This window comes from Lissotriton vulgaris, chromosome 1_1 (genome assembly GCF_964263255.1).
Source record: "Lissotriton vulgaris chromosome 1_1, aLisVul1.2, whole genome shotgun sequence".
NCBI classification, from domain to species: Eukaryota; Metazoa; Chordata; class Amphibia; order Caudata; family Salamandridae; genus Lissotriton; species Lissotriton vulgaris.
In genome coordinates this window covers 1,298,188,576-1,298,213,619 of record NC_141685.1, presented here as the reverse complement: position 1 = coordinate 1,298,213,619, position 25,044 = coordinate 1,298,188,576, and the positions used below count along the sequence as shown (strand labels likewise).

At 44.7% G+C, this 25,044-nt stretch overlaps 1 protein-coding gene across 1 annotated transcript in view; it reads right to left on the bottom strand.

Moving 5' to 3' along the window:
* AAAS (aladin WD repeat nucleoporin) overlaps positions 1-25,044 on the bottom strand; it is a 414,919-nt gene that overhangs the window by 292,212 nt on the left and 97,663 nt on the right. The window contains exon 9 of the mRNA XM_086936522.1: positions 4,417-4,537. Coding sequence (XP_086792648.1) covers positions 4,417-4,537 — 121 coding nt within the window. The remainder of the gene's footprint in view (positions 1-4,416; positions 4,538-25,044) is intronic.

Below are 25,044 nucleotides of genomic sequence, written 5' to 3'. Positions count from 1 at the left end.
AGCACATCTGAGAAAGTTGAGGTCCCATTGGACATCAGGAATGGTCTTGGAGTGAATATTTGTTGAAGTCCCTTAAGGAAACTGGTCACAACAGGTGAGTTAAACATAGAAGGTTGGGTCCAGCAACCACAACAACGCTAAAATGGCTAACAAAACATTCAACTGTGCCAGAGTAGAGCCCTGCCAGTCAGAGAAAGAACAAAAAAACTTGTGAGTGGGGTGCAAAAGAGGGTCAGTATTCCTGGAGGCACACCATGTCACAAACTTGTCTCAACGGCAGGCGTATAATGTCTTGGTGGAGGGACGCCTGGCTGCCAGGATAACATCACAGAATTCGAGGAGAAATTAGAAAGCTGTCAACTGTCGATACTCATTTTCCATGCATGAAGACAGAGGGTAAGCAGGTTAGGGTGGAAACCCTGCCCTGTTGCTGCGGCAGAAAATCCTCCAAAAGGTGCAGCCTGATTAGAGGACCGATGCTCAGACTCAGCAGTTCAGGATAACATAGTCACTGTCCCAAATTCCGGGCCACAAGAATGACTTGGGCCCGGGCATTTCTGATCTTTTTGAACAGAAGTGGTATTCAAGGAAAGGCGTACAGGAGGCCTGAAAGCCACTCAAGACGAAAAGATACTCTGAGCGAGAGCCGCCTTGAAAACTCCAACGAGCAGAACTGCTGACATTGCCCTTCTAGGCAGCGGAAAACAGATTTAACCCACGCTCTCTCCAATCTTGAAAAGAGACCTTGCACCACTTCAGGGTAGAGACGCCATTCATGATATGCTAGGCATTAATGGCTGATTTCAGAGAACTCGGCAGGTGCTGAACCACCAGGTAAATGCTTTGTCATTCCAACCATGTCCGGAGACACAGGCCTCTTAGCAAAGGGTCCATGACCCCACCCCACCCTGTTTGTTGCAGTACCACATGATGGTGGTGTTGTCCATGAACACCTGAACTAGCCTTCACTTGATGAAAGGAAGAAAGGTTTTCAAGACCAACCGGATTGTCCTAAGCTTTAACAAGTTGATATGTTCCTCAGACTCCGCCGGAAGCCAGAAACCTCTGAACTCTACCTCTCCCAAATGGCCACCCCAGCCCAGGAGTAACGCATCGGTCACTACAGTAAGCTCTGCTTAGGGAAGGTAGAGGGGTCTGCCACTGACCCAATTGTGGTTCGTCAGCCACCCCGGCGGGTGTTTTGAGGTTCCCTCCAAGATCTGAAATAGGTCAGAGAGATTGCCCTGATACTGTGTCCACTGGAACTTCAGGTCCCACTGCGGAGCCTGCATATGCCAAGGGGCATGTCACTAACAGTATGCAGGAGGCCATGAGGCCCAACAGCCTCTGAATCAGTCTCACCAAAATCCAGGATAGAGGTTGAAACATTGGAATCATAACCTTACTATACTGGAATCGCCATTCGGGAGGATAGGTCTGAAACTTCAGAACAGCTCAGATGAAAGAGAGCCTCTGACAGGGAGTCAGGTGTGACTTTAGCAAATTTATTGCGAACCCCAGCGAGTGCAGGAGGTCAGCCATAGTCTCGAGGTGAGACACCACTGCCTGGGGCGGGTCTGTCCTTCAACAGCAATCATTGAGGTAGCGGAATACTGGTGCTGCAACCAATGCCATCTCCTTGGTGAGCACCCAAGGGACGCTGGTAAGGCCAAAGGGAAACAGAGCAGGACGGGGATGTGGCAATATGCTTTCTGCTAGTCCAATACTACCATCCAGTCTCTGAGATCCAGGGCAGACAGGACAGGAGCTAAGACAAGCATCTTGAACTTCTCCCGATTCAGGAAAATATTGAGAAGGCGCAGGTCTAGAATGCAACAGATGCTTTGTCCTTTTTGGGCACCAGAAAGAGGCGGGAATAGCAACCACATCCAACTTCTGATGCAGACACACTCTTGACGGTCCCTTTGTCCAAAAGGTCCAACACTTCCTGGTGGAGCAAAGCGAGATGGTTCATTGTCAGCCGGATTGGCATTGGGTGGAGTTTCCAGAAAGATGGGCCTCCGTCAGCAGGATTGGAATTGGGTGGGGTTTCCAGAAAGGTGATGGAGGGCCCCTCTGCCAGTGGGGCAGGTGATGGAGAATTCTGCCCCTATTAGGCGCCCAAGCTAGTATAAGGGCAAACTAAAGGGGTTTTGAGGCTGTGGCTGCTAGTGGGGTAGTGGACTGGCCCGACCTCTCGCTGGTGACCCACGTGGTTTGTGGAAACCAAAACCACTGCCACAAAAACGCGGGGAAGCCGGACCTTGGTGGCTGGGCAGGAAAGGACAGTGTTGTTAACCACTACCATAGACGCAAAAGGTAGACTGAGGTTGGCGGACAGCAATGGAGAGGCCCAAAGACCTGGCCTGAGCTCTGCAGTCTTGAAGGTTCTCCTGCTATGAGTATATCTTTTCGCGAAAAAGGTGAAAGCCATCAAAGAACATGTCCATGAGAGAAGATTACACATCTCCTGAAAAGCCAGAGGTTCTCGACCAGGCGTGGCGTGGAAGGGCCACCGGCGATGCAATCTCTCTGCCCTGCGAGTCGGTTGTGTGTAGCCCACATCTGATGGTAACTTTCCACATCTCACTAGTCTGATGGGGCTAAGCATCCTCCTAGACCAAAGTCAGCACTTGCACAATAGAATCCTACAGTGTGTGTATCAGCTCAAAAGTCATTCGGTGTTCACAGACCACAGTGCTAGGCTGGCGAAGGAGAACATCCTCTTGCCAAAGGTATCAAGAATTTTGGATTCCCTATCCGGTGGAGAGGTAGGGAATGCGCTGGGGTAGATCCTGGAGATGGAGGCTTGGACCACCATGCTCTCTGGGGTGGGATTCTGAGGTGGGAACTGAGGTCCTCAGGAGTGTGGGTATGCACGGGAACCCCTGTGCAGGGCTTGGACCAGCCCACAAGCAGGACATCAGTGAGGTCATCGATGAATGGAAGGAGATGTTCGAAAAGGGTAGCTCCCGATTGGAATACATCCGTCAAGTCGTTCTTCTTGCCAGCCACCAAGGGCAACTGAAGGTCCTGGACCTCAGACAGCCTTATGGCAAAGGAAACTCCCTCTTCCGTGGCCACGTTAGGAGGACAGACCAAGCCAGTGTCCGGTGAGGTGCCTAACCTACGAGCATATGCCAGTTCCTCATACCAGTTGTCCTCTGGTCATCTAGGGGATGATGGAATGAATAAGGGTCCTCAAAACTCTCCTAAATATCTACCTCTTCAGGCCTATCAAAGGTAAAACACCCTGGCTCTGACTAGGAGTGCATAATGCTGGCCGAAGTCAATGTTGAGCGATGTCGCTCCGGCTCTGAATTTGAGTTGGGAATTGCCGATGGGGTTGGCGCAGCCCCAGGCCTCATCGGTACCGGGAACTATCGCACTGGAGCAGGCTCCGAGGAAGGTTGCGGTTTCACGGGTGGAGTCGAGCCGGATCCAACACTGGATCTATGGGGCCCAACTGGCATCCGAAGCGAGCCTGCCAGTGGAATCCAGTAGGGGTCCCCCGAAATCATGGGGCCCGAAGGCGGTCCATAGGGGTCGGCCCATCAAAATATGCTGTGCATGGAGTCATAGAACTCTTCGAATTGGATATGGGTCGCTCTGGGAAAATGTAAGAGGTGCAGAGTGGTCCCAGGCACAGGCTCCACAGAAGAGCGAGGCTTCAATCGGTGTTGGTGTTCCTGCGCCTCGTTCCGTGGCATGGAACAATGCAGAGAAGTGGAAGAATGCTCTGACTTGCGCATGTGGGACTTACCCGGTGATTTGGTCTGCGACGGCGATCGTCAGGATCAGAACTTCATGTGATCCGGGGGGCTTCTGTGCAACCGAGATGGAGTGTGTCGCGGGGTCATCAACGTCGGGCTCCAATGAGCTTCAGGGAACATTCTTTCAACACCTTTGGGTTCATGGCACAGCAGACCTTGGAGTCATGGCCTGCTCCAAGCCCCACGAAACACATACATCTGCCTGTGACAGACACCCCAGGATTTAAAACATATTGCTGTCTTTGGTGACATCCATAAGCACACCAGGAGAAAAAAAACCTTTGACAAAATGTTTAAAAAAAAACACTTGCGCGTAGCTCTTCCAGATCTGAACTGACTGGAGCAGAAAGGAAAGAATTGATGTCAACGCGCTGGGGTGGCGTCTATATAAGCAATGCGCACGTCACATCCGGTGTGGAGGCAAACGGCCCCACCTACCAGCATGCAGGCGTACTACTTGATAAATTCTGGACCCAGTCTGATGTCAGCAGAATGTTCTACAGTAAGTAATCTGCGGCTAGGAGTCCATCAGGTGTGTACATTTACTGGTATGTGTGTCATACAAGTAATTTGGCTTAAGGTATGAAGAACTATCTAGTTTTCTATAAAGGAGACAAAGAAATATAACAAAATTGATACTTACAAGCATGGTAGTGTCAACAGGAGAGGCAGAAAGCAGCATTTCACCACCAGGGGACCAAGCCAAACTTGTGACAGGACTGTGTCCTGGGTGAGAGAGCACCTGGGTGCAGCCAGAGGATGGTCTGAATATTGAAATAGGAGAAAGATAATATAGGTGAGGAGCACAAGGTGAGACGTGAAGGCAGGGAGAGAAAGAGAATGGGGACAGTAAGGAATGAGTAATCACATAGGTGATTTTTATAAAAAGATAAGAATAGACGAAAGGTGAAATATCAGGAAAATAGGGCTATGAGGTAAAAGAGGGAAAGTTAACAAAGAAACATCCTCATTAAAGGTTAGAGACAAAAGATATGTTGAAAGAATTTGGAAACGGTTTGAAACATGGAAATGGGCAGAAGAGAGAACACAAGGGGAGAAGAGCAGATGAAAGGAAATGGAGGTGAGAAAAGCGAAGTGGATTGAGAGGGGCACCAACACTATGAAAGGTAGAAAAAAAATGAGGAAAAATGAACTATTATACAAAAAGGTAGTATTAGCGGTAGGAAAAGAGAAAGGAGAAGATGGATATTTGGAGAAGGAATTGTAGTACAAAAAGAAACTGGTAAGAAGCTTACACAGGAACAGTAAAACAGTAACAGTAAAAATGAGATGGCATGAAAGCCAGTGAGGAATGTCATGGTCCGAAAAGGGAAGTGGGCCTATGGAAGAAATTAGGAAGGGAAAGCATGACATCATAAATGAGGAATAAGAGGAATGCTCATTGACTATTAGGCACTTCAGTACTTTTTATTTGTCAAACCAAGGAATGCACAAACCATCTGTGCTAAACAAAAATAACATTGGTATTATACCTACTCATTTCCATGTTAACTTATTTTGATCTTAAAGAAACATAGACCTTTTCTTTATAACAATAAAGTAATCCTTGGGGAAAGTCTTTGTTTACGTAAAATGATGCGTCCTGCTACCTTGAAAGTCAGAGGGTGGGAAAGGGGTAGTAAATTTGGACAGTTGCAAAATACAGGTCCATGTCTAAGTTGTATTAAAGATGCCGTTCATGACTGTAGTTTAGGTTGATATGACAGACAGTGAGATTTTTCTTATTGTCAGTGTCTACCTTTATTTCAGAATTCTAGATCTAAGGTTTTGGAAAGTAAGGTACAGGAGCATTGTTTTCATACAGTCAAATTTGGTGCAACTTGCAAGAATTTTTAAGGACAAAGTTAAAAGAGGTTATTATAAAGGGTCTTCATTAAACGGGGCCTGGGAATACCTAGACATGTACTCTCTTATATAGCCATGCAACCGAGACTAACCCTTCGTGATCTCACGCAAGAAGAACAAACACTTAGACTATGCTGGAACCGAACACAACGCAGAGCGGGTGTGACCCACCCATATGCCCCCGAAATTCCACTGGGGATGCTAACAGCGTTGCCACATGGCGGAGACTGGCCGCAGTTGCAGAAATGGGAGGAGGCGGGGTTACAAGTCCTGGGAGATCTTTACGAAGACGGAACGCTACTGTCGTTTCCGACCCTCTTAGATCGCTATGACCTACCTAGAGGTGACTTTCTGGTGCATTCGGCACTCACATTTGCAATACAAGCACACTGGAAGGGGGGGGGCTCGATGAACCAAAAACGACGATGGCCTGCCAATATACCATGATGGCAGCGGGAACGGTTAAGGCAGTTACGTGTCTTTACTCCAGAATGATTAATGAGGGATTACCTCCTCTAGAGACGCTAAGGAGTAAATGGGAGGCTGATATAGGGAAAGAAATTCCCGAGACAGTATGGGCGCAACTGCTGCGACAGGCTTGGAAGAGCACGCGCAATGCGCGATTTCAACTAGTCCACTTTTACATCCTTCACCGGGCATACCTGACCCCGGGAAAGATCAAAAAATACTTTGCTGTAGATTCCGCGGCCTGCCCCAGATGTAAGGCAGTTGGAGTAGAGCTCGACCACATGCTATGGACATGTCCTAGTTTAAACCTTCATTGGAAAACAGTGGGTGATACTCTTAACAAGGTGACGGAGCGCGACTTACAGTTTGACATGGCTGTTGGGGTCCTCCATTGGTTTCCGCATACCCTTAAAATAAGATTACAAGCAAATTCATAGACATGGGACTCATCCTTGCGAAGCACAAAATCACACGACACTGGAAGGCACAGACGGGCCCAGCGGATGCTAGATGGCGTAATGAGTTCCTTAAATGGGCTAGTGGGGAGAGCACACTGAGATTTCAATTGGCACGACGACAATGGAATGATAAGGCTTTGGAGACGGCGCATGCGTGGGAGGCCCTGGTACAAACATTACGTGACTATGACACACGATGTGACCCGGAAGACTAACACTATGACTGGACTATACCCCTATAACACGACAGGTACATTGCATGATCCCTTACCTGACGACTCTTGAGCTTCAGAACCCCAACGACTATCTTGTTAACAATGCACCGATGGTGGGAACCGGGAGGGGGGGGGGTGGAGTTAAATTTCACTTTCGCATCACCTTGGACACCAAGGGCAAAGTAGGTAGGATTGCCCTTTGAGATTGTATTCCCTTGACCATGTTCATTCTGGGGGCCACTAGCTAGCACTTTATTGTACAGACCCACTTACGTACGATTGGGGGATATGGGAACTGTTACAATTGATGTGTGTTTGGTGACAAAAACCCTAATAAAATTTGTTTAAAAAAAATAAATAAATAAAGGGTCTTCATAAGTAAATCATTGCATACAACTTACTAAAGAAAAAAACGGATAAAATAAAAGTACACCTAAGTATAAGGGACTCTTAGTTCTTTCATCATTGGTTCGCATATTTTTTATTCATTATGACGATTTACATTATGTCTTGGTAGCATACCCAGCAAAAAATAAAACAAATGTAATCTGTAATCAATGGGTGACTTTTAATTATCTGTACCCTCCTCTTCTGTAGGCTAGATTAGATCAAGGATATCTCTTCTGTCAAATCCTGAAATATTATTTGTTTTCTTTTCCATTTTCTAAGTGGACAATTTAGGGATGTAGAAGTCAGAGCCCTCAAAGGAGCTCTGTGCAGGGTAGATATTTGATCCCCTTCACACCAAATTGGCTTTCCATACTTTCATTTAAAACAATGTATATGCCTCATTTAGTTGTTTCCCTAGGTAGTGCCAATGATGTGGTGTGAGCCACAGGATAGTAACCAGTCACTCTAAAGCTTTGCCTCTTTTTGATACACGCCTTCAGGAGACCAGGAATAAACATACAAATTCCGCCCGGCGCTCAACAACGAAACTCATTCTGGGAGATACTCCTCATGCTGCATTCTGAGATGTTAAGGGCTGTCATCTCGACAGGAAAATAGCAATCTGCTTTTACTAGGGAATTAGAGCTCACATACATAATCTGCAGGAGTTATCCCATGGTTTTCTCTGGATAAGTCCTATGTTTGTTTGGTTCCGCCCACACTGGCTGATGCACTTCCGGCCAGGGGGTTCATTAGGCGGTTGGCTTGCCGTCCGCGCAGCACTGGGTGAATATGCGCTGCAAGGCTGTTTGCTGTATTACTTTTAAAAATGCTGGTTTCTCTACATTGCTATCTGCACTTTTTTGATAATACTTTTAATTAAATCGTGAAAACTGCTGCTGAATATCTTTTAAACCTGCTTTTAGACTTACACTGTCTCAGTTAGTTGTAAACGCTGTTATCCTGTGCAGGGTGTCGCCGTCCCCGGTCCGCCACGGCAAACAGTGCAGATTCAGCATAGGGACTGACGCGACTCCACTCACACTGGCTGACGGACTTCCGGCCAGGGGGTTCATTAGGCGGTTGGCTTGCCGGCCGCACAGCGGGCGCGCCTAAGGCAGGCCCGTCTGAGCCCATCCGTGACCGGCGCCTGCCATGCTGCCAAAAACTGGAGCGGCAAATCCCAGCATTGGACACGAGAGGAGTTATTGAATCTACGCAGTCCTGGCTACCGGTTTACACATCAGATTAATTTAGCCACTACCCCACTCCCATACAGTTGCGGGGAATGCGGCCAGCCTCTAGCCTACACCACGACGCCTAGGAAAAAGCAGACGCGCCCACGGGGCCGAGTAGAGGGTGACAGCGCTGTAATCAAGGCTGGTTTCCTAAATTGCAGATCTCTACCCAAACATACTGATGAGGTATGGTCAATTTTAATTGACGCCACTTGGGATGTTCTGTTCCTGGCGGAAACTTGGCTTAATATGGACACCGTGTCTTCAATTACATTAGCGATTCCTCCAGGCTTCAAAATGTGCCATGTTAACAGAGAAGGAGGCAAAAGAGGAGGCGGTGGCTATTTTTTTTTTTTTTTTAATTTTTGAAAACCTTTATTGTGCATGAAATAAAGAACAAATACGGGCCCACAACCATCCGGCCGGCCTCGAACTCTCATGTAGCACTGGTGCATGCAATACGGCGACATAGTAATACAGCAGAACATCAGTCACTATGCAGAAATCAAACTGGAGGGCGCCGCAATACCATGACACAGGAGCAATGAAGGTTAATTTTAAATTTTTGTGCAACTATTGAGTTCAGGTCGTGTTGTTCCGTACTCATAAAATAATAAAATAAAGAGCAAGGTCCATGCAGGTGGGACATGACATTAGCTACAGTCTCCGACCAATCCACATCTCGACAAGCAAGTCCCGACCAGTCAGGATGGCCACAAAATATCCACGCTACAAGGTAGCAATCTCAACATCCCATTCGTATCTCCGCCACCACCCATCCCCCAGTATGCCTGAACACGGGCCAAGAGAAAGGGAAAAATTATAAAAGAAGAAAAAAATAGGTCCCATAGAAACTAATAAAAAATGAAATATAACCCCCCACCCTACACACATGCAGAGGCTATGGCCTACCCCCCCCCCCCCCCCTAGCAGAGTGTCTGTCGCCCCATAAACCCGAAATACAGCAAGAGAAGAGAGGAAGAAAGAAAAAAGGAAGAGAAAGCAAAAGAATGTAATCCAGTGATATAGGGAGTAAGAAAAGAATTTCTATCCTTGAACTCCCACTAAAGAAAGGCCGGGAGGAGGGCCAGTTATACATATGCACGAACACCGCCGGCCCAATAAACATTCTCCACCCCAATATCGGCAACAAATAGAGTCAGCAAAAGTCTAACAATTAGGGAGAGCAATTCACATTTCGTAATGAAACAGGCCGAGTTCGAGTCCCACACAATCTCCATCCACCAGCTCAGCAATTCAACAAAGGGGACCGCCTAGCCCTGGCCCGATCTGGGGCTCGCCCTCTCACCCACTCTCCGTGATAGTCCAGTGCAGTCCAGGTTGGCGAGAGAAAATGGCCGCCTAGAGGAGGGGGGAGGTGCATAAACATGGAAAGAGCGTCGCCTGTCCCCAGAAAATGAACCTCCCTTGGTCACAATCTTCTCCGATGTATCCAAACGACAAAAGTCACAGAGCAGGGAGGTCAAAGTCTGTGATAAAGGAGCAGATGAAGAGGCATGAGGACAGGCGGCTGCCATCCAAGGCTGTGAAGCCGTGAAACAATGCATACAGTCAGGCACGGAACAAAGGGGAGACAATGTAGCAGCGACAGATCTGGTGGGTGGCAACAAGTCGTTACAAGCCGCAGCAATGGCTACTTTAACCTCCACAGTAGCACTCTGAGGCGGCGGTGTGCTGATAGACTGTAGCAATTCCAAGTCAAAACTTTGTCGGGGATGGATCCCCTGCTCCCGACATAAAGCACGGGCACATGCATCAATTTGAACACCCAGTACACCGTAGTTGTGCATCATCGCCGATCGCAGCTCACCCAAGGTCGTCAACACGTCTTTATATGTCCATTCAGGCTGTGGTTCCCATAGTTCTGCACTCCCGGGGGAAGTATGCACCTCGGGCCCCTGCACGCAAGTGGGCTCGCTGTTCCATGATGAGGGTGCGTAGTCGTCCTCACAGTGGCGAAAGGCTGGCATCGCCATCTTGCCCTCAATCCACCGGAGCGCTGGGGGGGGAAGGGGGGTCGCAGGGCACGACCGTTCAACAGCTGTCGTTCCCCGGGTACACTATATCCCCTTCGGCCCGCGGCGTAGTCGGGAATTCGCCGGCAGTGTGGCGAATCAGGCAGACCGAGTGGGGCTCACCGATGCCGGGCAGAGGGACAATAGGAGCCGACCAGAATCATGGCAGCCACGGACAAAGGACTCGTAGACAAAGCACGTCTTCCCCCTGGCTCCGTGCAACTCAGCGCGTACACGGTAATTCTTGGCAGCAGGCGGTGGCCGGGCTGTATGCGGAGGAAGATGACTTCTCGCTGTCGCCCAGCCCCCGTAGCAGAGCGGCTGTGTCGGAGCACGCGAGGTCCAGCAATGCGCTGCGGAACAGGCAGGGTCCCGGGCTAGGACGGTCCGTCCAATAACTTCTGTCTCCGGGCGGGTGGAGAGGTCGGAGGAACACCATCAGGACCAGCTCCGCTTCCCGCACATTTCGGTTCAAGAAACACCAGGATGGCACGCAGGATTGCGGTGCGGGATTCCGGTGCCGGCGGTGCCGAGAGGCTGCACGTCCGCTCAGGTCGCCATCTTGGCTCCTCCCCCCGTGGCTGTTATTTTTAGAGACACATGGGATTTAGTGTCCTCGGCTCCTGTCGCTGTTCAGGGCATAGAAGGTTTACATTTCTGTTTACAACTGACCCCCACGTCTGCACTTGGGAGGATCCTGATCTACAGACCACCTGATTGCGCAGTGGGTGCTCTTCACACAATCTGTAATTTAATTGTTCAAAAATCAATTATGTATTCTAATTTCCTGGCACTGGGAGATTTTAACCTACATGGAAATGATCTAAGTTGCCCGTAGGCAATACAGTTAATCACATTATTAGCTGGGGCTAACCTCAAACAATGGGTCTCATGCCCCACACATGCAGCGGGGAATACTTTGGACTTAGTCTTCTCCAATTGCACCGCCATTGCCATGGAGACGCCTGTCCCCTTGAAATGGTCAGATCATTATTCGGTTCCTTTTTCTATTTCCCTTCCAAACGCAGGGCTAGCTAAAGGTACACACCGGGCGCTTAAAAGAAACTGGAACAATTTAACTGAAACAACATTCAGCCCCATTCTGTTAGATAACCCTCCCTGTCTTTCAGCCAATCCAGATGCCGATGCAGTCTTATTACACCAATGGATTGCTTCAGCAGTGGAATTGGTAGCACCAGGAAGAGTGGGTAAATCAAATAGGCTATCCCCCACTGCCCCATGGTTTTCTAATGCCCTTAGAGAGCATAAGAGTAGGTGCAAAAAACTGGAACGCAAATGGAGACTGGGTTATTGTGAAAAAATGAAGGCAAACTATAAAGAAGCCTTAAAAATGTTTCATAAGGAGTTAAAAACAGCTAGACGAAATTATTTTGCGTCAAGCATCCGAAATGCAAAGCAGTCTAGCAGTGAGATCTTTAAGGTGGTCCAATCCTTTGTTAAACCTAGGGCACTGGAGATAGAAGTAACCTCTTCCCCAGCCCTGTGCGATAAGATCGCGAACTATTTTAACGACAAAATTGCAAAGGTCTACTAATCATTTCGGGCCCCAGAGGCCACTGTGAAAGAGGAAAAATCACCACCCCGGGAGGAGATTTATTTATTTAGATTTAAATAGCCCATTATAACCGGGGGTCTCTAAGCACTTGTTCAGGTACACACCAAAATTCATAGGGCCAGTCATCAAATTACAGCACGCCCCATGCTTCCCGGAAGAGCACAGTATTTATTTATTTATTTGCCCAGACTTAGCAAATTTGCTCCTATTCTGCCACAGGATGCCCTAATAGAAATTCAGAGATGCCACTCTGGAGCCCCAGATGACCCATGCCCCCCCAAATTATGGAAGTTGGTAGCACCATCATTGGTGGACGGGTTGCTACATATTTGGAACACCTCTTTGAAAACTGACATTTTTCCAGACAAATGGAAGCATGCGACGATACTCCCACTGAAAAAAAACCAAAATGGAGACTCGGGAGATCTAAAAAATCTGCGTCCTATCTCGCTTCTACCCGCTCCAGGTAAAATGCTGGAAAAATTGGTTCAACGTCAACTGACGAGCAACATTGAGCAAAATGGGATTTTGCATGATACTCAATCAGGCTTTCGAGCAGGATTTAGCACAGAGCCTGCCCTATTGTAGGTTCCAGAGTCGATTAGGTGGTCACTGGATTCAGGAGCACCAGCGTTGCTGGTGCTCCTGGATCTGTCAGCAGCTTTTGATACTGTTGATCACATTATCCTGGGTGATCGCCTAAAAGAAGCCGGATTGGAGGGAAATGCTTTCACATTGCTGACCTCTTATTTGAGCGGATGTACTCAGAAAGTCGCCCTTATGCCATATGAATCCCAACCGAAACAACTCTGGTGCGGGGTACCCCAGGGCTCAGCACTAAGTCCTTTACTTTTCAACCTCTACCTAGCTCCTCTGTTTTCCTTGATTGCCAACTGGGGGGTGAAGGCTATTTCCTATGCCGACGACACCCAGCTAGTTTTCTCCTTTCAAGAGCAGACGGTGGATGGTTTCAAAAATTTCAAGGGGTGCTTACGCGATATAGCCATATGGATGAATTCCAATAAACTAAAGTTAAATGCGGACAAAACAGAGGTGTTATTTTTTTGTAAAATGTGCCCGAGTTAGAACTGTGCTGCCCAGTAGAAATGGGCTCTCTGCCATCCCCGGCCACCTCGATTCGAAATCTAGGAGTGAAATGGGAAGCAAATCTGACCTTTTTAGCCCAAATTCAACAAGTCTCTGTGACTTGTTTTTGTAAGTTAAAAAATCTTCGGAAAATACTGCACTTTCTGCCGGAAGATTGTCGTAAAACAGTTGTACATGCTACAGTCACATCAAGGTTAGATTATGCCAACGCCCTGTACCTCGGCCTTCCCAGATATGCAATTAATCGCCTTCAAATGATTCAAAATGCGGCGGCCAGACTGGTCTGCAAGAGTCTGTTCTTATGGCCCGAACTCCACTCGGTCTACAGTCTCTATTCAAAAAGTTTGACGAGTTCATACAAGGTCTTGACCTGCAAGTTGATCAATTAAAAACATTCATAATGAAGTGTGGCAAGAGAACAGCCAGGGACTTAAGAATCAAGGATACCAACATTGATTTTACAAAGAGTTTTCCATACCTATGTATCATGTTTGACAGAGAAGGCACATGGAATCGTGCTATCTGTACAGCTCTGTTTTTAAAAAAAGCATGCATGGCTCTACGAAACTTTGCTAAGGCCATACCAGATACACAGCTTGGCAAATGGTAGACAATGAGTTTCTGAGGTATTTGCTCGCTGTCCCCAAGGGTGCGTCCTCGTATGTCTGTCACGCCGAGTTGGGGGTCTCGTTTTTAACAGACCAAATAATGATGCAACCCATATCCCTGGGTCTAGCCAGCGCTATATAAAACCTTTAAAATATCACTGTGGCACAAAGTTTGGTCATCTGAACATACTGTTTTACATTGTGTGGTCATTGGGGATTGTCATAAATCAAGCCTAGTAACACGTATGCCATGGTTGCTGTATATTCCGCTTTTTTGTTGTGACTTGCAACCAGAATATTTTGAGAACCCCGAATCTATCGAAGTCATTAGTAGAGCAACACTGAAGAAGGAATGTATTATGCACCTAGTGAGTTTAAGACTGACAGATGAAATATCAAAAGCCTCTGTGATAAAAAAAATCAACTTATTTGAACTACTTATGAAATGCAACCATATTTGAAAGCTGAGACTAATTCTAGACATAGATTTGTCTCGACTCATTTTAGAATGGATACTTTCCATCGCTTGATTAGCTTTCCTGAAATTAATAATTGGACAACAAATTTAGGAAATTGTCCTTATGATGGCTCAATGGCACAGAGCACAATGCATGTTGTACTACTATTATGTACATGTTGTCACAAGTGGAGAAACCGTCATATCCTACCCTTTTTAAAATCACAACAGTTTACATAATGCCACCCTGCTTATCTCTTCCTACAATCACTGCCATCTGTTCAGATTTGCTGTGGAACGTCAAGCTTTTTGTAGGCTGTCTTACGCCCCAGAAAGAAAATTGTTAAGCCTTCATGATTGGTTCTGTGTAACACTTTATTAGAGATTAATTCATTATCTCACGATACACCATTAACTTGTTTTTAAAAAATATATTATAAAATGTATAAATTCAGCAATGTTTTAACGGTTGTTACGAGAACGTACATAAGAATTAACTTTTTGAATAAGTAATCAGGTAGGATTGCATAGCGGACCCTTAGATGAGGTTTTTGTTTTTCATCCCTTCCTACTTTTTCTCAGTTCTTATTTGAGTATGTAACAATATTACGCAAGCTGGGGTGTGAAAGGGTGGGACGACTGTACACACGGTTTTTAAAGACGCTGTTGATAATTTTGATAGATTCTTAATGTATTTTTAGGTACCTTTTATTGTACTTTTATGGTTTAATTTATTTAGATCGAATAAAGTTGGTACTGACTGTTGGCAAGGTTTTTTTCAATTACAGTGAATTGTTTCACTTTCTTAATTGTGATTGGTAGAACTAATATATTATTTAGTCTCTTTTAGTGTTATCAGGGACACTTCATAATGACTTGGTGTTAGTAATCTGGGTAACTTATGGTTCATTCGAAACAAATGAGAAATAGTGTGGTCAGGGAATACAGTCTGATGATACATTCCCATTGCAGTATTTTCCAGCCAACAAAATATAATTTGCATGTTTGAAAGATTATATGAACTCCAACTAGCACCTTGCCACATTTTGTTTTTCAATTTTCCACCAAAATGTTGTATGATTGGCTGATTGTATGCACTAGTCCGGGGGTTTCTCATCTTTTAGACTTACTTTTGGCTCTTTTGTTTCTAAACAGGTTTCCAAACCTCTACCAGTCCTCTTATTTCGAAAAGGCATACATTCAGCTTCATTGGAGGAGTGTAGAAAATAAACTGGCAAAGTTATTTCCAGGGAAGGTGCACAGGTCCACGTCTAAAGATGGAATGCCTCACCTTGTTGTGGTGACTCATCATTGCTGAAGTGACATTTTCCTGACTAGTGTTCTGTATGGGAAGACTGCTCTTATAAAGAATTTGTATGAGTATCCATTAGAACGTAATGTTTGCAAACATAGCAAATCTTCAAACCTTTCGGGGAAAACGGAAAACTAACGCGAGCAGGAACAACCGCTTTCATGCGCTTTTCTAAGAAATAAGAGTTTGATTCCTCGCATTAAAGACGACAAAAACTAATAAAATATTTTGAACACAAAAAAAAAAAAAAGACGGCAACTTACTTACATGAACGTTTTCAATATAATTATCCCCTGATGAAGGGCAGGGCCCAAAATGCATTATGCATGAGAAATTAAAGTATGAATCAGTGGAATACAATAATATATCACTGAAGAAAGTTTAATAACACAGATGACTAAGGATGAATAAAAAATGTATGTGAAATCAAAACCTTTGAAGAGTGATTACATTATTGAAAATTCAATAAAGTGTAATTGGAGACGTCCTCCCGTCCAGGAAGCAACGCAAACCAAAAATCTTCAAGATTCCCATATGTGACAAGCTCATCAAGTCTAGATTTTGTGGGTTACATGCTGGGATTTCTAGTCTTGTGTGACCAGTTAGAAACCTAGTACTAGAAATGTCATATTTCAAAGTAAATTTCTGGACTAGATGAGCTACTCCCTCATAGAACGGGGGCTCTACGTGTGTCCATAGCTGCACTGTTCATCTGTCAGAGAAAGAGAGAGAGTCTTCCTTTTCCTGAAGCTTGCAAAAGAAGACTGTTTGGGTACCTGGATACTTAAAGACATGTGGCACCAGAATGCGCTAAGAGCTTGGAGAATGCTTACAATTTAAAGTTTGCCTTTGAGTAGAAATATACTTATTTTTTACCCTAGAATTATGTAGGGAGTAAAATGCCCTATGGTGCGTTAACAAGAAGTATTGATTTGGCTGATAACATTTATTTATTTATTACAGATAATTATAGTGTAAACCTCTCTAAGGAGCAGTATAGATAATGGACATGGTGACAATTTAAAAGGTCATTTCTCCATAAAAATAAGTCAGATAAATGTACGAACTCCCTTTCAGCAATGGGGTCGATTCCTTCATCAAAGGGCTCAAAATCATACTCTCAGAGCACAATCTCTGCTGTCATTGCACCAATTCATGAAAACCTAGTCGCAATGTGAGCCAGGTTGGCACGTTTATCGAATCACATTAGTGGAATACCAAATCAAACTTCAAATATCGGCATCAGGAAACAAAGCGCAGACAGCAGGAAAGCCAGAAGGAAGTTTCCACAGGAGCTAGCAGTCTAAGGCAGTGTTTCTTAACCTGTGGTCCAGGGACCCCTAGAAGTCCACAAGGTCATCTCAGGGGCACTGTGACTTTTCTAAATAAATTTAAATATTATGATTAATACTTGAAAATTAATAAAGTATATACAGAAAGACAAGCATATTTTATTTTTTTTACTTTTTCTATGTTTGATTGCATTTCAATATTTGAGCATTTGTTTGGTGTCTACTTATGTTTGTATGTTTTGTGTATTGTTTTGGGACTAAAATCAAACGTTGCTTGAGAGGGGGGCCCGGCTTCCAATTGTGGCACAGTGGATATCCCTGGATTCCAGGAATGATTCAGTCGGGTCGACAGAAGTCAAAAGGTTAAGAACTACTGATCTAAGAGATCAAGAAATAAACCATAGTTAAAGGATCTGCCCCCTCATCCTCTATGGTGATCCCAATAACAATTGCTAGGTTGCCAAAGCTAACTTATGCACCCTTTGATATGCTCTGTATAACTTTTAAGAACAATGCAGAAATATATTTGAAACCTCATCAAGGATATTTTGTTAACCTTTGCACAATAGAACAAATTACTAAATCTGCATTTAGTGACGCTGGCACGACTATCGATGCCGGTATCTATGTGACTGAATTTGCTTAAAGCTCTACATGCCGACCAGAACTAGGAAATTATTGCTTTAGAGCAAACAGGGTCTCATATGGATCCCATAAAGTAGGCAAGAAAGGTTTGGTCTTAGTTGTAACAAGGAGAGAAATTAGAAAGAAATAAGGAGGTGTTGATAAAAGAGATTGATTTCTTGCTTTAAAATGACTCTTGAAACAGCAACGTTTCCAGGTTCTTTTTGAAGAGTGTCTAGTCAACTTTACATTTGATCAAGCTTGGTAATGTGCTGGATAGCTTTGGGACCAGAAACTTGGGCACAGATGCCATTTCGATGGGACTACTCCATGAATTACTAAAGTAAAAGACAGGTTTCCTGTAAGTCAGAGCATCCAGGAGTGGATTGAAGTGCTAGATAAGAGCTCACGCAGAGCGGAGGACCAAACTATGTTGCAAAAAATAGTTTCAAACATCCACCATCTTGAGTTTGACTTCCGTTCTCCAAGGTTGCCTACTACTTACAGGCCAGGCTGAGGAGGGAGGCAATTTGGACATTTGAAAAATTCCATAGTGCAAAATATCTCAGGCTGCCAAAGAGAGCGAGGTCATGGATGGTAACTCCAAAAAAGCCCAGCTTTTCACTATGTATATGGGTGACCTTAAGGAGACACTAGGCAGATAATGCAGAGCGAATTTAGAACAAGCTCTTTGACCTGATGGGCCTGCTCTGAAAGGCATTGCAGACAGCAGAGAAATGTGAGACTTCAGGCTCAACTTTACACCCAGAATTATTTGGGTAACTGGGATCAGGGAGGAAAAATGTCGGTGAACTTGCTGGGACGGAGTAAAATCCAGTGGTGCACCTAGTATCTGCCTGCCTCAATTTCAAAGGGTACTAGAGGTTCTGCATTTCTAATGGCCTGGAGTTGGGAATAAGTGTATTGGTTAGAGCCACCCATTCTGAAGATTTCCTTAACTGCACTGTTCACTTGGCTGGGATCCTAGCTGTTTGGCCATAGGCGTTTGGGGTAAGGGACATTTCTATCCAGTAGGACCTGGAAACTCTGCAGCAGGGACTTCCGCCACATGGATTGTCCAGTTGTGACCAGGTCACAGACCACTGAAACAGAAAGCCAGTCACCTCATAGCAAGTTTCCTACATGCGGTAAATGTAGTTTAACACCTCTGTCCTGACAACTGGAATTTCAAACAGTCGACTCACACACAGTCCCAGAGGGTAACATTTGCCCTGAAACTATAAAAATGTTTAGTATCAGAGCTACAACAGAGTAGAGGGAAAAGGAGGTTTACTAAAGACCAGGTCGTCCTCCTAGGTACAATTACAAAAATGAAGCCAGTGTCTGGGTTCAGGGACCTGTCTTGTGTGTGGGCTATCTACCAGCAGTGTGTAGGTGTAGCCATTCAGAAAGAAAATAATTTTTCTTTCTTGTTATCCCCTCACTCACCGGAGTTTCCTCACGGTGACATGCTTCATCATCGGGGTCATCCCAGTTCTCTACGAAAAGGGGCGTGCTGCGACTATCGAGCTACGAAGGAGCACTATGAAGTGAAGGACTATGTGTGGTGAGAGTAAGTGGAGTGGATGTATGTGTGAGTGTTAAAAATACCGTGCTAGTGGGCCTCAATGTTTTATTCTGCTCCTAGACCGGTATGTTAAAAGTGGGGTTTGTACTGTGGACCAACCTGTGATGTGGGTTGGTTCAGTATCTGGTCAACATGTTTCACGCTACCCCTAGCGTTTCGTCAGGACCATACAGGGACCAGCCCTGTATAATACCACTCCTAAAAAACCTAGATTTAGGATTCAAATATTAAATTAGTGCGAAAAAAATATTTACAGTGATTGACGCTGTTCCAACTTGGTACACGCGTTGTTTTTTGTTCATTGGTGAACCTGTAAAAGATATGAACAGAACAATGTTAAAAGTTACATTGCCCCTATCTCAGCCGAGATCGGGGTCTTTTAGTCCCTCAGGACGTGCAATTATCCATGCACGTTCGTTCATGCACGTGGTTTATATGGTGTGAGTTTTTCCATACAGGGACGTGCATACTTTGGAGTCTGCTGTCTGTCGGCGATTGACACTGGAAGTGAAACTACCGTGAGAAATCGTGTCAAACATACAGAAAGTGACTTTACAGATAACAGTGAATACACAAATCAGACACACAAAAAGAGAAAAAGTATTGTCAATAATTACATTTGTTGGTGCAAAATGGCACATCATGGTCTCACGGGGGGCGGTATCGCCTCGTTGGAAACAATGCTACAAAGTTATTAGAGGTGTAAAAACAGAGTTAGTATTCTAAAGTTTCTACTCTTCAGAGTACGAGTCTCATGTGCCCAAAAGAGTTCTTAGGTCTGGATGGATATAACTTACTTCCTGATCAGCAATGCCGCATGGTTTTACCTAGCTGCTTCCCCTTGGACCGCATCTTAAGGAATGGTCCGTGGGTCTGGGTTTTTATAGGTCTTGACTTCCGGTTAGGAGAGACTAGAATGTTGTAGCGGCCATCTTTGGAGGATGTAAATTGACCTAGTTTGGGTCTTTTTTCTATTCCCATTTTTCAATAGGCCTAGTCATTAGATTTCATTGTTTACATGGGGATTTTTGCAGTCTCGTGTGGGGATTCACAAAGAGTTCTAGTTCCAGATTTAAATGGTTTAAAAATGTTATCTATTCAAGACACCCCATGGTATGTCATCGTTCAATCCTCTGGTATCTGTCTGGAGTTTAAAAACCCAGCGCTGTTCACGTTCGTGAAGGATTTTGTCAAGATTTTCTCTGTTTTTTACACATTCCAAGACAACCCATCTCAGATCGTTCGGGGTGTGATTTCTCTCGATGAAGTGGTTGGTCATTCGGGTTGTCGACTTTTTACAGCGGATGTTGCTTCTGTGCTCTACAATCCTGGTGCTTACTTTCCTTGTTGTCATGCCAACATAGTGCAGGTTGCATGTGCATGTGATCAAATACACCACTCCACTTGTGTTGCAGTTGGAGAATTCCTTGAGTTGCCATGTGGTGTTGTTGTTAAAAGTGATTTTTTTGGTTACCGAGGTTAGATGACATACGCTACAGTTGTTGCACGGGTAGTGTCCGTTCGGAAGTGGTTGCAGTCTGTTCGTGTTTTCTGTTGGTTTTGGTCTCGTGTGTACCAAATAGTCCTTCAGATTCCTTCCTCTTCTGTGACTAAACATCGGTTTAGGAATGTTTAGTTCACCACTGTTCAGAATTGTCCAATGTTTATTCACGATCTTGCTCACTTGGTCAGATACTTTGTCGAAAGTCGTGATGCAGATTGGTCTCTCACTGTTAGTTGGTTGTGCTGTTTTCGGTTCCAAGAGAGCCTCTCTGTTGTTGTTGCTCGCTCTTTTGCATGCCTTTTGTACCATTTTCTTCGGGTAGTTTCTTTGTTGTAGTTTTATGCTTAGTTCATCTGCTTGGGATAGATAGTCTGATTTATAGGAGCAATTTCTTCTTAGTCGGAGAAATTGTCCGAAGGGGAGGTTTTGTTTGAGGTGTCTCGGATGAAAACTGTTAAAGGTAAGGAGACAGTTTCTGGAGGTAGGCTTGTGATGTGTTGTAGTTATCAACATTCCGTCTCTTGCCCAAATATTCAGATCCAGAAACACCAGATGGCTCCTGCTCATGGTGTTGGTGAATTTTAAGAATGGATCTTGTTCATTTAGCCATTCGCAGAATCTCAATGCCTCTTCCTCATTGCCGTTCCATATCAACAGAATGTCGTCGATATAACGTTTCCATAATTTTATGTGGTCCATGTGGGGGTTGGTGGCGGTTAAGATTTTCTTTTTCTCTAGTTGATGGACATACAGTCCCGCTGTGCTCGGCGCAAAGGTGCTGCCCATACTGGTCCCGTGTTGTTGACGATATAGGGTTTCTTCAAATCGGAAGAAATTTTCTGTGAGCGCTTGCCTGCAGCATTCCAGTACCACATGTCTGGGTGCGTGATATGTCCACTCCTCCTCAAACAGAACTTCTTCCAAGATTTCCAATGTCTCCTTGTGCGGTAAGCTCGTGTAAAGACTCTCCACATCTAGACTTATCAAAATGCTAGATGTGGGGTCAAAAGATGTTTCTTTCAAAAGGCATAGCACGTCTTTAGTATCTTTCAGATACGTATCTGTTTTCTGAACAATGGGACGGAGAAAGGCGTCCGCATATCTTGATACCGGTTCCAATATTGACCCTATACCAGAGACTATTGGCCTTCCTGGGGGGTCTTCCATGCGTTTATGGATCTTCGGGATTGTATAGAAGTATGGGATGACTGGTTTACTGTTGACTAAAAATTCGGATTCTTTCTTATCCATCCAGTCATTTACCAGACTTTCCTCAATGAGGTGTGCAATGAGGAAGAGGCATTGAGATTCTGCGAATGGCTAAATGAACAAGATCCATTCTTAAAATTCACCAACACCATGAGCAGGAGCCATCTGGTGTTTCTGGATCTGAATATTTGGGCAAGAGACGGAATGTTGATAACTACAACACATCACAAGCCTACCTCCAGAAACTGTCTCCTTACCTTTAACAGTTTTCATCCGAGACACCTCAAACAAAACCTCCCCTTCGGACAATTTCTCTGACTAAGAAGAAATTGCTCTTATAAATCAGACTATCTATCCCAAGCAGATGAACTAAGCATAAAACTACAACAAAGAAACTACCCGAAGAAAATGGTACAAAAGGCATGCAAAAGAGCGAGCAACAACAACAGAGAGGCTCTCTTGGAACCGAAAACAGCACAACCAACTAACAGTGAGAGACCAATCTGCATCACGACTTTCGACAAAGTATCTGACCAAGTGAGCAAGATCGTGAATAAACATTGGACAATTCTGAACAGTGGTGAACTAAACATTCCTAAACCGATGTTTAGTCACAGAAGAGGAAGGAATCTGAAGGACTATTTGGTACACACGAGACCAAAACCAACAGAAAACACGAACAGACTGCAACCACTTCCGAACGGACACTACCCGTGCAACAACTGTAGCGTATGTCATCTAACCTCGGTAACCAAAAAAATCACTTTTAACAACAACACCACATGGCAACTCAAGGAATTCTCCAACTGCAACACAAGTGGAGTGGTGTATTTGATCACATGCACATGCAACCTGCACTATGTTGGCATGACAACAAGGAAAGTAAGCACCAGGATTGTAGAGCACAGAAGCAACATCCGCTGTAAAAAGTTGACAACCCGAATGACCAACCACTTCATCGAGAGAAATCACGATCTGAGATGGGTTGTCTTGGAATGTGTAAAAAACAGAGAAAATCTTGACAAAATCCTTCACGAACGTGAACAGCGCTGGGTTTTTAAACTCCAGACAGATACCAGAGGATTGAACGATGACATACCATGGGGTGTCTTGAATAGATAACATTTTTAAACCATTTAAATCTGGAACTAGAACTCTTTGTGAATCCCCACACGAGACTGCAAAAATCCCCATGTAAACAATGAAATCTAATGACTAGGCCTATTGAAAAATGGGAATAGAAAAAAGACCCAAACTAGGTCAATTTACATCCTCCAAAGATGGCCGCTACAACATTCTAGTCTCTCTTAACCGGAAGTCAAGACCTATAAAAACCCAGACCCACGGACCATTCCTTAAGATGCGGTCCAAGGGGAAGCAGCTAGGTAAAACCATGCGGCATTGCTGATCAGGAAGTAAGTTATATCCATCCAGACCTAAGAACTCTTTTGGGCACATGAGACTCGTACTCTGAAGAGTAGAAACTTTAGAATACTAACTCTGTTTTTACACCTCTAATAACTTTGTAGCATTGTTTCCAACGAGGCGATACCGCCCCCCCGTGAGACCATGATGTGCCATTTTGCACCAACAAATGTAATTATTGACAATACTTTTTCTCTTTTTGTGTGTCTGATTTGTGTATTCACTGTTATCTGTAAAGTCACTTTCTGTATGTTTGACACGATTTCTCACGGTAGTTTCACTTCCAGTGTCAATCGCCGACAGACAGCAGACTCCAAAGTATGCACGTCCCTGTATGGAAAAACTCACACCATATAAACCATGTGCATGAACGAACGTGCATGGATAATTGCACGTCCTGAGGGACTAAAAGACCCCGATCTCGGCTGAGATAGGGGCAATGTAACTTTTAACATTGTTCTGTTCATATCTTTTACAGGTTCACCAATGAACAAAAAACAACGCGTGTACCAAGTTGGAACAGCGTCAATCACTGTAAATATTTTTTTCGCACTAATTTAATATTTGAATCCTAAATCTAGGTTTTTTAGGAGTGGTATTATACAGGGCTGGTCCCTGTATGGTCCTGACGAAACGCTAGGGGTAGCGTGAAACATGTTGACCAGATACTGAACCAACCCACATCACAGGTTGGTCCACAGTACAAACCCCACTTTTAACATACCGGTCTAGGAGCAGAATAAAACATTGAGGCCCACTAGCACAGTATTTTTAACACTCACACATACATCCACTCCACTTACTCTCACCACACATAGTCCTTCACTTCATAGTGCTCCTTCGTAGCTCGATAGTCGCAGCACGCCCCTTTTCGTAGAGAACTGGGATGACCCCGATGATGAAGCATGTCACCGTGAGGAAACTCCGGTGAGTGAGGGGATAACAAGAAAGAAAAATTATTTTCTTTCTGAATGGCTACACCTACACACTGCTGGTAGATAGCCCACACACAAGACAGGTCCCTGAACCCAGACACTGGCTTCATTTTTGTAATAGTATCAGAGCTATGCATAGGAAGAAGTTACGCGCATGTGTGATTTACATTGTGAATCATAGTTTTAGCTGCCCTTTTTACTTGCCTGTAAACACAAATATATCTATTTTTTTTAGGCCTGGCTGGACATTGGGTTTACTGATGACTATTTGCTGTAATAAGCAAAGCAGGGCACTTTGGGTGAAAATCTGATACATGTTGCGAAGGGCACCTTAGGCAAAGACGGGTTGTAGGGCAGGACAGGAATACACTTTTGGCCAAGGAAGCGGGTAGAAAAGGGCTGCAGTGAGGAAGGTGTACAATACTCAACAGGGAATCTTCTGTATAAAGATCAGAGAAGAATCCAAAATCCTTGCAAAGACTACAGTGTTAGGGAACCAAAACATTCCAGACAGGTTTGGTGCAAAAAACAAACCCAAGCAAAATGTTGCACATGCTTATTCTACAAAACCAAATTAACGTGCATCAGCACACTTCTGTGGGAAGTTTACAAGAATCCAAAAAGTGAAAGTCAATTAAAGGACATCACATGACACCGTTCAGAGAGAGATAGAAAGAAAGAGACAGTGAGTGGGACTCGGGAAATCAGCAAGGATGGTACTCGGCCTAAGCAAAGGATTATGACGCACCACATATGCACCAGTGCGTCTTTTAATAATGTTCATGCTGGTTAAATATGGTCTTCGTGCCATGGCTTGGAAACGCTGTGAGTCTTGTGGAAGGGACATGGGAGGCATTGATCAATCATATAAATAATGAAGTCTCTCCTGCATTTAAGGGCCCTCGCCCTTCCAACATAATGCCGAAGTTATTTATCATTTTAATAGATTTTTTTTCTACACCC